We start from the raw sequence: 18393 nt of genomic DNA, 5'->3' as shown, positions 1-18393 counted from the left end.
CAGTGAGTCTCAGAGCCTGGTGAGTCTCAGAGGAGGGTTTCAGAGCCTGGGCTCCAGACCAACTGGGAACATCTACATAGCTATTTTAGCCCATCACTGCAAGCCCCATGAGCCCAAGTCAGTTGACCTAGGCTCTGAGACTCCTTGTGGGGTGTTTTGCAGGATAAACGTACCCATGAAGTTCCTATGAGTCAGGGTTTACTTGAAACCATGCTACTTGCCTTTGCCTTTTGCAAATACTTGAGCTGTGCCCAGGGAGAAAAATGCCATTTTAATGGGCATCATTGCATAATTCATGACATAAGTCACCTCTGTGTGTGAAGGACCCCTGGCATAAATGGCAGAAACAGTTAGAAATGTGTGCAACAGCTTCGTTACGACATGGGGAGAGAGGCCCTCTGGTTTTATCTGGTGGCCTTTAAGTATGTCCTTCCAGAAAAGACCTGAGTGGAATAAGATTATAAGGACATCTTCATTCTTTATAAAGTTCTGAGTTTTAAGGACTGCTTTGAATCTGAAATTGAAGGCTGAACTTTAACCTTTTTTAAAGGCTCTGTCTATTCTAAAACTCAGGTGGGTTTTTTTTCTTTTTTTTTAAACAAACCATATTATCTGTTTGCATGATATGATTCAGATGCTAAATAAGCTGAACATTTTAATTGCAAGTCCCTGCTAGTCTTAGTTGTCTTGATGATTGATCTATTCCACAGTAACCAGCGCCTTTAAAAAAAACAAACAAAAAAAAAACCCACACCTGTTTTTGAAATATCTGTAATCTGTTCTCTGAAATGCTCTCACAAATCAGACTCCTAACAGTGCCATACTCATACTGTGTGAGAATGAAGGATAGAAGGGAGGCTGGAAGGTCTGTAGTGACTGATCTGTAGCGTGGTAGAACTTTCACTTTGACTTTAGGGTAAGTCACACGCAGTTGTGTTAAGTTGGTGGAATTCACCAGTGCCTTAAAAGTTTGGCTCTATTTCTATTAGGGCTGTCGATTAATCGCAGTTAACTCGTGATTAACTCAAAAAAAATTAATCTCCATTAATTGCACTGTTAAACAATAGAATACCAACTGAAATTTACAAAATATTTTGGATGTAGTTCTACATTTTCAAATATATCTATTTCAGTTACAACACAGAATACAAAGTGTATAGTGCTCACTTTATATTATTTTTTATTACAAATATTTGCACTGTAAAAATGATAAACAAAACAAATAGTATTTTCCAATTCGCCTGTTACAAGTACTATAGTGCAGTCTCTTTATTGTGAAAGTTGAACTTACAAATATAGAATTATGTACAAAAAAACCCTGCATTCAAAAACAAAACAATGTAAAACGTTAGAGCCTACAAGTCCACTCAGAGTCCTACTTATTGTTCAGCCAATCGCTAAGAGAAATAAGTTTGTTTACATTTACGGGAGATAATGGTGCCCACTTCTTAATTACAATGTCACCTGAAAGTGAGAACAGACATTTGCAGGGCACCGTTGTAGCTGGCATCGCAGCATAGTTATGTGCCGAATGCGCTAAAGATTCATATGCCTCTTCATGCTTGGCCATCGTTCCAGAGGACATGCTTCCATGCTGATGACACTTGTTAAAAAAAATAATGCTTTCATTAAGTTTGTGACTGAACTCCTTGGGGGAGAATTGTATGTCTCCTACTGTTTTACCTGCATACTGCCGTATATTTCATGTTATAGCAATCTCGTATGATACCCAGCACATGTTATTCGTTTTAAGAACACTTTCCAAGCAAATTTGACAAAATGTAAAGAAGATACCAATGTGAAAATTCTAAAGATAGCTACAGCACTCGACCCAAGATTTAAGAATCTGAAGTGCCTTCCAAAATCTGAGAGGGATGAGGTGTGGAGCATTCTTTCAGAAGTCTTAAAAGAGCAACACTCTGATGCGGAAACTACAGAACCCAAACCACCAAAAAAGAAAATCAACCTTCTGCTGGTGGCATCTGACTCATGATGATGAAAATGAACGGTTTCAGAGTAACAGCCGTGTTAGTCTGTATTCGCAAAAAGAAAAGGAGTACTTGTGGCACCTTAGAGACTAACCAATTTATTTGAGCATAAGCTTTCGTGAGCTACAGCTCACTTCATCGGATGCATATGGCAGGAGGTGCTGCACCATATGCATCTGATGAAGTGAGCTGTAGCTCACGAAAGCTTATGCTCAAATAAATTGGTTAGTCTCTAAGATGCCACAAGTACTCCTTTTCTTTTAGCTACAACAGTGCCATGCAAACACCTGTTCTCACTTTCAGGTGACATTGTAAACAAGAAGCGGGCAGCATTATCTTCTGCAAATGTAAAAAAACTTGTTTGTCTGAGTGATTGGCTGAACAAGAAGTAGGACTGATTGAACTTGTAGGCTCTAAAGTTTTACATTGTTTTGTTTTTGAATGCAGGTTTTTTTTGTACATACTGTAATTCTACATTTGTAAGTTCAACTTTCATGATAAAGAGATTGCACTACAGTACTTGTATTAGGTGAATTGAAAAAATGTGTTTTTTACAGTGCAAGTATTTGTAATCAAAAATAAATTGAGCACTGTACACGTTGTATTCTGTGTTTTAATTGAAATCAATATATTTGAAAATGTCCAAAAATATTTAAATAAATGGTATTCTATTCTTGTTTAACAGCGCAATTAATTTTTTTAATCACTTGACATTCCTAATTTCTACCATTCATTTGAGCCCAACTGGAATGTCATCATCTTTCCATTCTAGTGATGTTACAGAACTAGGGCTTTGACTAGTAATCTCCCCTTAAGCAGAGTCTAGTTTTGTCACAGCTACATTCATCACATAGACTGATTTATCTCTGTCTTTCCCTGCACCTCTTAATCCTCTGTAGTTTAAAATCAGCAGTTCTTTCCTCATCAGATGTAACATTCTGTCAGCAGACTGGCAAGCATCACAAGTTTGTTCAAGCTGACGGTGCTGCCTTTATTCCGCCCACACAACAAGAGCGTCACCTAGACAGACCAGCCTTCCTACCTAGGGACCCTGTGTTAAGGCATCAGATGAAAATTTAAAGGGTGGGGATTTGTGAGATGTTCCATTTGCACCTGGCTCCAAAGACACTTAGAGCACTCTCATATCGCATGAGCTTTCTAAGGTTTTGTGTGTGGTCAGAACCCAGACACGTGCCACCGTGGGGGAGACTGGCTTTAAAGCTGCGGCAAGTCCATGACTCAACAGCTGGAGCACGTTCAAACACAACAGAGCAAGTTTTCTCTTTAATAGGAAAATGGAATTAGCAATGAAAGGATTGACGTTTTAAAACTGCCAGTCAGAAGTCAAGACATGAATCCACAGCAAAATAATTTTGAGGGTTTATTTTTTCTTTGGTTTAAGACCTGAGCAGCAGTGGACTATCCAGGGAGAGGATGGAAAGCCAACAGTTCTTCTGATTTGATTGTATTTTTTCCCTTCCAGTTGTAATAGTTCCATCAAGCTTTTTTACCCTGACTTTTTCCCATTAGCTTTGAAGCCATTTGAACGTGCCATGTCAAGAAGTACAGAATACCCACTCCTATGCACCAAATAGGGAAGAGAGGTTCAAAAGTTCAGTGCTGATATTCTCATTAAGTGCTGCCTGCAGGTGCTTAATAGGGGTGAGTGTAATATCCTAGAGTCATTTTAAATGGATGAAGGATCGAGCAAATCCTGTGGCACTTCAGCAAATAGTTCAAAGAAGTGGCCCCAGAGCTCACGTACTTATCTATTAAGTAGTTTAATGTTGTAGCTAGGCGAACAAAGTGCAGGAGGACAGTGTTTCATCCGCTCACTGCCGTGATCATTTCCTGTTCTCCCATGTATGTTATCAAACCACGGAATAGCTGCTCTTCTCTTTCAGCTATTTGCTGGAGAGCCATAGGACATGTTAGACATTTTAGTACTGAAGTGAGTAAAAGCAAAAGGATTTTTTCAAAGCAGATCAATTCCACGATAGCAGATCTAGTAAGTCCCACACAGCTGTGCTGCTTTTCTTTGACGTTTTTGCGTGCATTTGTAAAAGCCTTGTTAACTTGCATCCCTCTGAGCCAGTGCATTCCTACTTGTTGCTACTTACGCATAATTTCTCTTTTGACACTCCATACATATGCAACTCACTGAGAAAATGTAGATTGTACAAATAATACTTGACTGATATGTCTGTTTGGAAGGTGACCACACCTGAGACAGAAAACATTTATCGCCATTCAGTATGATTAACCTCAGTTGGATTTACGAGAGTTTGGCGAGAGGTATAATCCAAGTGTTTTAGCATAGAATTGGAAATCAAGAAGTTCTGCATTCTAATTGCAGCTCCAACACTGACTCCCCTCTGTGATTTGGTTGGGCAAGTCACTTCACCATCTCATGCCCAAGTTTCCCATCTATGAAATGGGGATAAAATAGGTATTTGAAGATAAATTAGATACGTTTGTAAAGTGCTTTGAATGTAAAAAGTGATATTGTAAGCGGTAAGTAAAATTTGTTGAATGTAAGAGAGTATTGGGGGTTGGTGTGTGAGCCATTCACTTAAACATAAATGTAGCAAAATCTTGTGACCAGCTGAGTTAGGAAAAATGCACATTGTGGACAAAAAGACCAGGTAGGAAATAAAAGTTGCATTATTTACGATCTTCAAAGTAGGACATTTTAAGGGCCTGTAGATACTGAATATCGTCTGACTTAAGCTAACAAAACTGCTGATTTAGCTCATTTAAATAAAAAGAACAGGAGTACTTGTGGCACTTTCGAGACTAACAAATTTATTAGAGCATAAGCTTTCGTGGGCTACAGCCCACTTCATTGGATGCATAGAATGGAACGTATAGTAAGATAGATATATATATACATACAGATAAGTTGGAAGTTACCATACAAACTGTGAGAGGCTAATTAGTTAAGATGAGCTGTTATCAGCAGGAGAAAAAAACTTTTGTAGTGATAATGAAGATGGCCCATTTAGACAGTTGACAAGAAGGTGTGAGGATACTTAACTTAAGGAAATAGATTCAATATGTATAATGACCCAGCCACTCCCAGTCTCTATTCTTGCTTTGTTGCAAGGATAGGTTCCTGGGTTAGTGTTTTTGTTGTGTGGTGTGTGGTTGCTGGAGAGTATTCGCTTCAGGTTGGGGGGCTGTCTGTAAGCAAGGACTGGTCTGTCTCCCAAGATCTGTGAGAGTGAGGGATCGTTTTTCAGGATAGGTTGTAGATCTTTGATGATGCGCTGGAGAGGTTTTAGTTGGGGGCTGAAGGTGACAGCTAATGGCGTTCTGTTATTTTCTTTGTTGGGCCTGTCCTGTAGTAGGTGACTTCTGGGTACTCTTCTGGCTCTGTCAATCTGTTTTTTCACTTCAGCAGGTGGATATTGTAGTTTTAAGAATGCTTGATAGAGATCTTGTAGGTCTTTGTCTCTGTCTGAGGGACTGGAGCAAATGCAGTTGTATCTTAGAGCTTGGCTGTAGACAATGGATCGTGTGGTGTGTCCTGGATGGAAGCTGGAGGCATATAGGTAAGTATAGCGCTCAGTAGGTTTCCGGTATAGGGTGGTGTTTATGTGACCATCGTTTATTAGCACTGTAGTGTCCAGGAAGTGGATCTCTTGTGTGGATTGGTCTAGGCTGAGGTTGATGGTGGGATGGAAATTGTTGAAATCGTGGTGGAATTCCTCAAGGGCTTCTTTTCTATGGGTCCAGATGATGAAGAAGTCATCAGTGTTGCGCAAGTAGGGGTGTTAGGGGACGAGAGCTAAGGAAGCGTTGTTCTAAGTCAGCCATAAAAATGTTGGCATACTGTGGGCCCATGCGGGTACCCATAGCAGTGCCGCTGACTTGAAGTTATATATTGTCCCCAAATGTGAAATAGTTGTGGGTGAGGACAAAGTCACAAAGTTCAGCCACCAGGTTTGTCGTGACATTATCGGGGATACTGATCCTGGTAACTTGTAGTCCATCTTTGTGTGGAATGTTGGTGTAGAGGGCTTCTACATCCATAGTGGCCAGGAGGGTGTTTTCTGGAAGATCACCGATGGATTGTCGTTTCCTCAGGAAGTCAGTGGTGTCTCGAAGATAGCTGGGAGTGCTGGTAGCATAGGGCCTGGGGAGAGGAGAGAGTCCACATAGTCCACATAAATAGGATCCTTGCCTCTCAGTGGTGGATGAGCCAGAGATGCATTCTGTTGCCACTACCATTTTTTTCACGAAACCTTATGCTCAAATAAATTTGTTAGTCTCTAAGGTGCTACAAGTACTCCTTTTCTTTTTGCAAATACAGACTAACACGGCTGCTACTCTGAAACCTCTAGATTAAGTATTCTAATTGCAGTGTTTGCCTGGCTATTTAAAGGACTTTGATCCATGCCTTCTCCTGTCACATGTGAATGTGTGTGTAAAACCCTGACATGCTGTGCAAATTAGATACCACTGGTGTCTTTGCGAAAGTAGAAAACAAAAGCATTCTTGACATTGCTGGGAATTGCTGCCCACAGCGACTTTGAGCACTCTGTGGGGCCTGGGAGCGTTTAAGAGTCGGGAGACCCCCGTGGATGTAAAACAATGACGTAAATTGTTGCTAAGTCAGGATGCCAGCTGCTCTGAGCGATATTTCAGGTCGATTGATGTATGTCTGGGTTTGCCTGCAACAGCCAGGGATCATTATGTATTCCTCGGTGGATTTAAAAAACAGAAATTAAACAGCAGCTGGTGGCACAGGATACGCTTTGAAAAACACCTAATTGGAGAACAGTTCTGCCAATCAATCGTACACTTAAGAATTTTTCCTTCTCTTCAAAACATTCCCCTCTCCCCACATAGGACCACATCCAGTTGTCATGTGTCTTTATTTTAAAGAGGAGTTCCTCTTATTCCAGTGCCAACTTCTAGTCTGAAGTTCTGACCTGTTGGTAACATCCTAATTGTTTCCATAGCAACCAGCTGTGGTACCATAAAATACTGCAGCAAAAGCAAGTGGATTATTTTAAAAATATGCAGTTTTTATGCAACTAACTGTATTAATAAAATATTTTCCCACAGGCACCAAGTCTTTAAATACTTAAATGTTTATAGGTGTCTTTAAGATACCATGAGCCTTAACTTAGAAGTTACAACACGAAAACATCCAGCCCGTTCTGTTAATGACACGTATGGAACCCAGCCACATCTAGCCTGTTAGACATAACTAGACTGAGTAATGAATAGATTGTTCTATGCCCTGTCTCATGTGTAGAAATGTACTGGTGAATGGAACCACCAGAAACACTGAAAACCTGATTTCCAACTTTTCTGGCCTCTCTAAAATCCTTAAAGGGCATAATTTTATGTTACATTGACCTTTGTCTACATTCGACCAGACTGATCTCTGACTTCATTGGTGTCACTCCCAGGGTAGACTTGCTTATTGCATTGAACCAGTCTTGGGTTATGAGGTTCTCATATGGTGTCTTTTATTGGTTGAGGGCTGGAGAAGTTGGGTTTTCCTTTTCATTTGCTGTTTTACTTGAGTGGTTGGTATGGATGAAGGAATAAAACAGGTCGTGCCTCCCATGTTATGAATATGAATAGCTGAATATTCTGCCTGTATTGTAAAGCTGTACATTATAGTTATAGCTTGAATGATCTTACTCCCCCACAAAAAGTTCCTATGTTACTAGAAGGGAGAGAGATGTAATTTGACCTGTCAAAATCAGCTTCTCAGAGTTTACGTTTAGTTTAAACACCCCTCTCCTATGGGAACAACGGATAGTTATTTTTAGTTTCTAAAAGATCTTAACTCTGACCTCCTAATTTTCTGAAGTTATGAGTGACTGACTGTAAACCTTTCTTGGAAAGTTGAATCTGCTATCTAATCGATTGACTGGATTTCTTTTGCTCACACCACTTTATCTAGTAGGTTTTTTTCTTTCATTCCTTCCTTCCTTCCACTGTTGCATAAGAACGACCATACTTGGTCAGACCAAAGGTCCATCTAGCCCAGTATCCTGTCTTCCGACAGTGGCCAATGCCAGGTGCCCCAGAGGGAATGAACAGAACAGGTAATCATCAAGTGACCCATTCCCTGTCTCTCATTCCCAGCTTCTGGCCAACAGAGGCTAGGGATACCATCCCTGCCCATCCTGGCTAATAGCTATGCATGGACTTATCCTCCATGAATTTATCTAGTCCTTTTTTTGAACTCTGTTATAGTCTTGGCCTTCACAACATCCTCTGGCAAAGAGTTCCACAAGTTGACTGTGCGTTGTGTGAAGAAATGCTTCCTTTTGTTTGTTTTAAACCTGCTGCCTGTTAATTTAATTTGGTGACCCATAGTTCTTGTGTTACAAGGAGGAGTAAATAACATTTCCTTATTTACTTTCTCCACACCAGTCATGACTTTATGGACCTCAATCATATTCTCCCTTAGTCATCTCTTTTCCAAGCTAAAGAATTCCAATTTTATTAATCTCTCCTCATACCGAAGCCATTCCATACCCCTAATCATTTTTCTTGCCCTTTTCTGAACCTTTTCCAATTCTAATATATCTTTTTTGAGATGGGGCGACCACATCTGAATGCAGTATTCAAGATGTGGGCATACCATGGATTTATATAGAGGCAATATGATATTTTCTGTCTTATTATCTATCCCTTTCTTAATGATGCCCAACATTCTGTTCACTTTTTTGACTGCCGCTGCACATTGAGTGGATGTTTTCAGAGAACTATCCACAACAACTCCAAGATCTTTCTTTAGTAACAGCTAATTTAGACCCCATCATTTTATATGTATAGTTGGGATTATGTTTTCCAACATGCATTACCTTGCATTTATTGATTGAGTTAATTGGTATATGAAAATGAGGATGGAAAGTTGAAAGATGTTTTTATGGACCATTCAAAGGCACACTGGACACTTTAAAATCCTAAAAACTTAGGCCCAAATTTTCAAATTTAATTAGTTAAGATTAGGCACCTAAATAAGTGACTTGATTGTCAGAGGTGCTGATCACCCACTGAAATTAATGGGAGCTGAGTGGACTCAGCAACTTTGATAATTAGTCCACTTTTATTTAAACTGCTTGATCTGGTTTTGGATGCCTGTACTAAGTACCTACATTTGAAAAATCAGAATAGCCTTACGTTTTAAAAAATTCCTGCAATGTTCTGATGCTAAATTTTAATTTTCACCAAATATGCTGCTTTATGTTTTGCAACTTTATGAACTTGGACAAGGAGCATAGACTGGTCAGTTTCTCACTTTTCTCCACTACTTTGTTGAGTCAGTTTCATTTTCTCCTGCACTAGCAAGCAGGCTGTAATGTTTAGGTTGCACACACTATAGAGTGTGTGTCTGTATGTTGTGGGGGGACCCAATTTCTACTGAGGTGTTTAAGATACATTTGATTGAAATATTTCTCTTGGTCTCAGGTTTTGTAAAAGCTTATTTCTACAAAGAGTGTATTTTTGGCCTGATAGTGTCCCTAGAATGTTTTGTGGCATGGCACATTTGTGTTCAGACTTAAGTACTGATGGGAGACAGCTACTAGAGATCCAGTTACTCTACTAGAATAGATGGTAACCAGTGACCACTGAGCATCAGCTAACAGGGTGCCTGTAAAATTGTGACACATTACTTCATTAGCTGGAGTTTTTGCTCTGGTGAAGGTGGGAACAGAAGAAACTAAAATCTGCTTTCCTGGTGGTAATTAGTAATACTTAATTCTCTTTAAAGGGAGGCGGTAAACCCAGGTGCTTTCCCCGGAGTTGTGGTTAGTGCTTTCTGAATGTAGAAGCAGTGCTAATGCAGCTATGTGGTATTTAGCTGCTGAATGCTAGATTTGACTCAGCAGCCTACTCTATTTGTAGTCTCCATGCTAGTGAGAAGGTGCAGCACTACACACATGGGAGATGTCGCTGTTATTCATTACGACCAATGCAGTCAATTCCCAGATAAGCCAAAAGGGCAAGGGAAGGTTCAAGGGAAAGTGTTTACTTGTGCAGATAATGTACTTGAAGGCAAGTTCACTGTTTGCTGTCAGAGTTGTCTGGCTCACTGAAAGAGCAATTCATATCTTTCCTATTAAAATCTATTTGCTCAAAATACAATCCAAGTTGCTCACTGCCAGGAAGGCAGCTTATAAACTCTGTTCTATTTAGCAGCACAGCTAAACCAGGGGTGGGCAAACTACAGCCTGCGGGCCGAATCCAGCCCCTTAGAGCTTTGGATCTGGTCCGCAGGATTGCCCCCCGTGATGCTGCAGGCCCCTCTCTGCTCTCAGAAGCAGCAGCACCACGTCCCTGGGGCCCTGGGGGCGGGGGGGCAGAGGGCTCCGTTTGTTGCCCTTGCCTCCAGGCATTGCCCCCCACAGCTCCCATTGGCCGGGAACAGGGAACTGCAGCCAATGAGAACTTCGGGGGAGGTACCTGAAGGTGTGACAAGGGCAGCACACAGAGCCCTGTGGGCCCCCCCCACCCCCCAGGGACGTGGTGCCAGCCGCTTCCCAGAGCGGCGCAGCATGGGGCCAGAGCAGGCAGGCAGGGAGCCTGCCCTGGCCCCGGTGCACGCTGCTGCCACCCCGGAGCAGGTTTAGGTAAGTGGCGCCAGGCCGGAGCCCGAACCCCTCCAGCACCCCAACTCCCTGCCCTGAGCCCTCTGCTGTACCCAGTGCACCCCAACCCCCTTCCCTGAGTCACCTGCCACAGCCCGCGCCCGTCCTGCACCCCAACCCCCTGCCGAGTCCCCTCCTGCACCCCAACCCCTTTCCCTGAGCCCCCTCATACACCCCGCACCCCTCTTCTGCCCCAATCCCTTACTCTGAGCCCGTTCCTGCACACTGCACCCCCTCCCACACCCCGCACTCCCTTCTGCATCCCAACCCCCTGCCCCGGCCCTAGATACAATTTGCCCACCCCTGAGCTAAACAGTTAAAAAAACTCATCAGAAAATCTCTGTGACCGCATCATAGATCTTTGAGCCTTCCATTTTTCAGACACTCACAAACCTGAAAAAAAGTTGGTTTCCACACAATCTACCCCTTGTGTTCTAATGGTCCACCCTGACATGTAGGCCGCTGTTTGAACTGAAACCCTTTGGACATATGAAGATCCAGGTTTTTGGGCAAACTAATCATACAAAACCATTCAAAGGCCATGTGTCCTAGGGGATAGACAAATGGACTGAACTCAAGAGACCTTGGTTCTGTTCCCAGCATTGCCACGGGTCTGCCGGGTGACCTTGGGCAAGTCACTTCCCGTGCCTCAGTTTTCCCATCTGTAAAATGGGGGTAATGATATTGCCATTCTTTGTAAAGCACTTTAAGATCTATTGATAAAAAAGCGCTGTATAAGAAGTAGGCATCATTATTACTCTGTTCCTGATGTAGTAGAGTAAAAGCAACCCCATTGTCTTTTCCTCTGCATTTTAGAATAGCTGTGTGTGGGGTTAAACAGAGAATGGTGGTGGTTATTACACTTGGAAATGTAGTTAGAATTCACATCACTCTATAAATTTATCAGTGCTGCTTTGTATTTCACAGTCTGTTCTTCTAGAGAATTTTGTAGCACAACCTGCCTGTTCCCAAAAAATCTACTCCAGCCTAATAATGCATCTGTGTGTGCTTCTTTCCAGATTCTCAGCGCTCCCATCTCTCCTCTTTCACCATGAAGTTGATGGACAAGTTTCATTCACCAAAAATAAAGCGAACGCCATCAAAGAAAGGAAAACAGGCTGACCTGACAGTGAAAACGCCAGAGAAGCCAGTGAACAAAGTAAGCAGCTGAATGGTACTGTCTTGGTAACAGTCATGCCAGTTCCCTGCCTGTTGAATAGTCTGTACTGTAACTATACTGAAACCTGCTGCTCTGGCATTGTTGCTCTTAGTGCATGGGGCTGTGTTTCCTTCAAAGAATTTTACAGTTTCCTGAGGTACTCTTCAGAGTTCCTTTCCAGAGGAACCATATAGATGGTCCTTTGTATGTAGTGTAGTTGACTAGAGACACACGTAACTTTCCTTTTGAGATCTTGATGAATGTTTCTTCCATGAGCATTGAAATGACTCGTTGTGGAATGCAGCTTATGGCCTGACATTCCCTCCCCACACATGCACACCCTATAGTTACGCTTACAACTCCCAAATCACTGCCTGACTTCAGGGTGTGTTCCATTAAAATGCAAGCAGATCCTTGAAGCCTGTCCAAAGATGTCCTCAATCTCTGGTGACCTCAGCAGAGTGAGTCAAACAGATGTATTCAAACAGCCCACCCTTCCTCAAACCTAAGCTAGCTATTTCAAGCCTTATAAGAACCGAGGCTGCCTTTCTTTCAGGAGGTAATAGCCAGCTGGCTACCAAAGTATTGCCTCCACTTCCATTCTGACCTGGTTGAGCAGAAGAAGAATTTAGCTCTAGTATTGCGAGATTTCCAGGTTTCAGGTGTAGAATTCAGTCCCAGGTTATTAAGAAAAACTAGGATTACTTGTGGTAACTTCCACGCCCCACAGTTGCTGTTGAGAGACCAATTCAGTGTAGCATACCACCTTTGCAAACTTGGTTGGTTTATTCCTAGTGAGGCACAGCAGGATTTATACAATGGGGTTGAGTGGTGTCTAAAAATGAGATAAGGTAATTGTATCCTAGTACTCTTCATCACCATGTAGAAGACTTGGGTTTTCATTCTCTGGGCTGGATTTTGCAGTGGAGGCAGAGTGTCTGCATCTTGGGAAGATGTGCTAGAGCATTCACACCAGATTGTTCAGGAGAGAGGGTGACTGTCTTAAAAGGGAGTTACGTCCACTATTGAGGGGAGGAGTTGTAAAGCAGGGGAAATTATGAGGGTCTTCAGGGTTCTCACTCATCCTCAGAGTGAGAGAAGGAAAGAATGGGCCTGTAACAGCCCTCTTGTTGAGAAAAGAGTACAACCTATTACTTGAGAGAGAGAGATGGAGGCAACTTGTTTACAATCCTCCTTGAGAGCTGCCTTGCTAAGATGAAAAATTATTAGTACTTATGTGGTGCCCTGCAGCCCAGAAAGTGCAAATTTTCATGCAGATCCCAGATTGTATAGATACCAAAGAAATCTTTGTGACACCACAGAAATATCCAAACCAGTCCTAATAGTTTTCTTAAAAAAGCAACGATCTGCCAAGTTTCAGCTTTGAATGAATGTAATGGCCATGGCAAAATGGAGGTTTCTTATGGAGACTCATCTGGGCCCCTCACTGTGGTGATGCTACCAGGTTCTACTCATATTGGAGCTCTGACATTGAATTCTATGATGTAACTTTTTACTTTACTTTAGGTGTCCATTAGAGCAGAAACCATTTTGTAAATGGGGGGGAAATTTTTCTCCAAAAATCTGTCATTTTTTTCTCAGCTGAGCCTTTCCATTGGTGGACAGGACAGAGGGGGAATAGGAGATAAGACAGAACACTGATGAGCAGAATAAGTTGTACTGAAAGTAAATCTGATATCTAGAGAGCAGAATATGACTAATAAGAGAATATGGTCTATTCCACAATGTTTTTGTTTTTTTTAATTGTCGAGGAATCCTCCTTAGAGATTATATTATTTATTCCAAAGAGATTATAGGAAAGTTAATGTATAGTGACTAGTTCAAAGGGTTATTATATAGAGCATTTTTGAGCTGTGTGTACAATCCAATGGGCTATTTACTGGGGAGAATTTGCGCTATTTTATTTGTATTGATTGATTCATTGACATGCATGGTAAAACAGTGTCGTAGCCTTTCCTTTTAATTGATATCTGACCACAAACAGATTAAAATATATTGGAAATAGAAAAAAATATATATTTGCATATGAATGAAAAGCAAATTTCTTCTGCATTATTTCCACCAGAGAGCTTAGAGAACAATATTGGGGAATGACTGACCAGGAATCTGCTGAACATGTAAAAATATTTGTTACAAATCTAGGTGCTGGAATTATGGGGAAAATAAAACTCACTTGCAGTAATTGCTCAATAGGAAAGACAGCTGAGTTGCTGTTCATGCTGGGTAAATTGGCTATTGTTGGTCTGCATTTAAACTGTAAAACTTGTGAAATGTTGATCTCAGGCTCAGTCCTAATCCATTTTAATGACTGTCTCCAGCTAATTGATTAGTTTGATGGTAGCCAACTGATTAGCTTTGTGGGGGGAGGAAAGGGTGCCACTGGGTCATTATTACAGAGTCTAGATAGAATATAAGGAGAAGCTGACAAGACACATGATGTCAAAAGACAGACTGAGTAGATTTCATATCTATTCATGGGCATATACTGTCTCTTTAAATCCTGGGGCTAAGTCTCCTACACACAGTAGGTAATCTAGCTAGAGTAGAAGCAACAGTACCAAAGGATTAAGTGTAAATTAAAGAATATAGCAAAAACCTATCCAAGTATTAAAAGGATGGTTTATTCCAGATCTAAGAGTCAAATGTATGCTGTCACTGTAGCCTATTCAGCTCTATATAGGTTCTTACACTGCGCTCATCACCAAAGTATCTGAGTGCCTAACCCTTTCTAGGGCAGCTGTATCTCATACATAATGCATTTAATTATTATTTAAGGGAAACCTTCCAAAATCATGCAGAGATATATTTGCATGTGTCAGTCAAGTGCGGGGGTGAACGGACTTATTGGTTTGGCTGAGTAGTAAATCCATCCAATTTAATGCCCCAAATGGAAATTGCTGGAGCAAGTGGAACTGCTGTTTTAGTAACTCCAGCCGTAGTAGATCTGCTCTCTTGCCAGTATAAATTCATTTATGGGACAGGTCCACCACAAGTGGAATTTGAAATAAGAGCTTAGTTCAAGTCCCCTGCAGCAATAAGGGTGGGGCTCATCCACCAAATATCCCTACAACCAAGATGGGTGAAGCCTAAGTTATAGCTCATAATGCCTTAGAGCATTTAGACATTTTAGGAGCATTAATCAATATCCATCCCACCAGCTCTCTCTTTACACATCATTGCCCATTATTCCTTGTCTCTAGATTTATAATTAACCCCAGGGGAGACAGAGTTTCCACCATTTGTTTTGGGCTTATGCTGGTCTGTTCAGGCTTCTGAGTGTCATGTTGATGGATTTGGCTTCATATTCTTCACATGAAGTTGATCTCTTGTTCGAGCCTGCTGCATACCGATATGACACCTGGTGTTTGTTTCTGTAGTAAGTTTATTTTACATGATGGGTTTATCAGCCCCATGCACAACCATCGGCCCACGGTTCCTTATTCATTATTCCGCGCTGCCCAAATGTGGACACTTCCCCATCTGCCAACTGGGAAGGATGTGCTTGGTAGCTCTGGAAACTGATGGACACCCTATGCAACTGGCGGTGCAAGAGGATGAAGAAGGAGGCAGAGTGGCTAAAGAGAGAGTGGACTGGACTGGGCTTAAGAGTACATAAATTCTATTCCAAGTTTTGCCATTGGCCTGCTGGTAGACATTGGGCAAGTCATGTCACCTCTGTGCCTCAGGTTCCCCATCTGTAAAATGGGGATAACGGTACTGACCTCCTTTGCAAAGCCCTTTAAGATCAACTGATTAAAAGTGCTATATAAGAGGTATTAAATAATAATAAACTTGCCTAATGATGCTAGTACATACATGGGAATTTAAGCTTGCCTTCTGCAAGGTCAGGTCAGTTGGAACAGCAGCTGAAATAAAGCTAAGGGACCAAGTTCATGTTACTAGCCAGTGCTGCTTACGAATGTCTCATCCGAAGAAGTTTGGTCTGCTGGCCCCGTTTTTCAGGAAAGCTGCAGTTTAACAGCTGAAGGGACATGGGGAGGACACAATACCCATAGGTCATTAATTCTAGAAGCTGAATTTGCTGAAGGGATAATGGATGAAACCTGACGCTGTTAAGCTCTCTGCTCCTTTACTAGCAATGTTCAGTAGTTAATTTAGATCTCCCCCTCAGGAATTTACTGCCAGCATTAATAGACCCTTAGGCATGCTCTAGCAAACTTTAAAAAATATCCTTTACCAGAACTCCATTAAACTGGCATATGCCACTTCTGAATTTCCTTTTCCAAAATTGCTGAGTGCCAGGATGTTGGAGGCATTCTCTAAGCTTTTTCCAGTTGACCCCTTCATTCCTGCCCAGTTCATTCACTGATGCCAAAATCTCACATTTGTGGTGTGACAGTTCATCCCCATAGGAAAATGAATGATTTCCTTCATTCCAGCAGCTTTGCTGAGTGAATAGGGCTTTTTATTTATGAATGGAAGGGCTGAGACTGGAGCCCTTACTCACATGAGTAGCCCTATTAAAGTTAGTAGGATTACTTGGGATAGGACTGGACACATATTTATCATTGTAAATATCCATGATGGAAGTGAAAATATAGGAGTTTGGTTTTGATCATATTTGTTTTGGGGGTTTGCCTGATTGTGGCATTAATTCTCTCGCTTTTTTCGTTGGATGACCACTTGCACTAAAATGACTCTAACATTTTTCAAAAGCACCTAAGCCCCATTTTCAAAAGCAACTAAATCATTCTGGCCCCCGACTTCCAATGAAACCGAATGGGTTGTAGGCTCCTAAATCACTTAGGTTTGAAAAATTTATCCTGAATGTGTTTACAGCTCTGTTTCATTTTCATGATGTCACTGCATTGCATCTTTTTCTATTATTAAACCCCCACAAAAGGGAAGATCAGCAAGGTTCAAAGAGCAGAGTTGTTACCTAACCATTGGCCACTTGAAAATAATTTTTGATTTATGATTTAAAATTAGATCACACACTGTGTTTCAGTTCCCTTTCTTAATTAAGTAGATAGAGTTGTGATCAGATTGGAAAAATTCCTACTGTACTGAAACCAGCTGTTGCCATCCCCTTTCTTGAATCATTCTTCCCATCTGCTCTTAGCACGTGTGCATGTCTCACCTGGAAAGCACAGGCTCTCTTTGTCTCTGCTGACTCCAAAGCAGTGTGATAATTCATCAGTAAGGTGGGAGTTGTGCTTAAAAATGACTGAGCTAAATTTCAGTTTGTACCCAAAATCTTTCTCAGAACTTGCCCATTAAAATAAAAAGTCAAAATCTTTGCTACGAATAAATGAGATACTGATTATTTTCCTAGGAGAGTTGGGATTAAACTTGGAAAAGTTTGTGGAGAAGGAAAGCCCATGTGTGCCTCTAACACAGAAGGTACATCTTGTGCATTGTTAGTTTCACTGTATACCAGGTGAATTAAAATAACTTTCTTTAAAAAAGCGCGCGCGCGCACACACACACACACAAAAAGACATTCTGTAATCTCTTCTTCCCTTCTGTCCCCAACCTTTTTCCTTTAGAATTTAACTTGGCTTGAGGAGAAGGAAAAGGAGGTTGTAAGTGCATTGCGCTATTTTAAAACCATTGTGGACAAAATGGCAATTGACAAGAAAGTACTGGAGATGCTGCCAGGTTCAGCAAGTAAAGTGCTGGAGGCCATCTTACCCCTGGTCCAAGTAGACCCACGGATTCAGCAAAGGTGAGTTTCCCTTTGGGGGGATTGTGATGGGGGAACTCCAGGCAATTTGTATCGTTTTGAAAAATCATGACGTACAAGTGGCATGAAATGCTGCTCTTGCTAATTATTAGTAAAAAATAGTGGCTGATTTACAAGGCACTTTTCAAACATAAGTCTAAAGGCAAGTTCCCTGCTGCAAAGAGACTACAGCATACAGTAGGTAAGACAAACCAGATATTGGACAGCAGATTAGGAAAGAGAGAGCAAAAAGAGTTGGTTTGTGAGAAGAAGGAATGATTGATTCCTAGAAGTGAGTTTGAAATGGGAGAGGACAGGGATGTGGGGCATGGTTTCAAACATTAGAGACTTTTAGTGGAAGAAAGTTCATTGCTTGGTAGCAGGCAGCTGACATTCACAGAGATTCTGCATCGGATGCTGTGCTCTCACTGCGGCTAGTGTCATTAGCAAGCCAAAAGCAATGAGGGCAGGCAGCATTTGGCTGCAAGTGAGCACATCCACAAGGTATTTCCTTTATGCGTGAAATTCTTCCACCTCTGCATTAGAGAAGTCTTTGACAAGTATTGTAAATTGCCCATTTGGACTTTGTTGAGTCAAAATTCAGAGCTGGTGTAAGCAGATGCAACTCCATTGACTTCAGAAGAATACGTGGTCTGAATTCATTCCAGGGTGTGCACTCCTCTTTAGTAGATTATCTCTGACTCAGTTCGGCATTAAGTCTTACACAGTTGTACAGTGAGTTTGAGGCCAGAAGAAACCTAGTGACTTGCCAAGGCCACTAGCTCAGCTTGGATTATAAGAACTGTGGACTCTTCAAGCCACAGGCCAGAGCTATATCTGCTAGATCACATAATTTTCCAGACTTCTGGAGCAGCTGCTTAAAAAACAAACTGCAACAAAACCCACCATTAAATA

General features: G+C 41.5%; 1 protein-coding gene across 1 annotated transcript in view; it reads left to right on the top strand.

The window, feature by feature from the left end:
• Positions 1–18393, top strand: part of RAPGEF1 (Rap guanine nucleotide exchange factor 1) — a 119412-nt gene that overhangs the window by 35093 nt on the left and 65926 nt on the right. The window contains exons 2-3 of the mRNA XM_074973832.1: positions 11632–11771; positions 17303–17481. Of these exons, the coding sequence (XP_074829933.1) occupies positions 11632–11771; positions 17303–17481 (319 nt within the window). The remainder of the gene's footprint in view (positions 1–11631; positions 11772–17302; positions 17482–18393) is intronic.

Source organism: Natator depressus, chromosome 16, assembly GCF_965152275.1.
Source record: "Natator depressus isolate rNatDep1 chromosome 16, rNatDep2.hap1, whole genome shotgun sequence".
NCBI lineage: Eukaryota > Metazoa > Chordata > Testudines > Cheloniidae > Natator > Natator depressus.
This window is presented reverse-complemented; position numbering and strand designations above follow the sequence as displayed.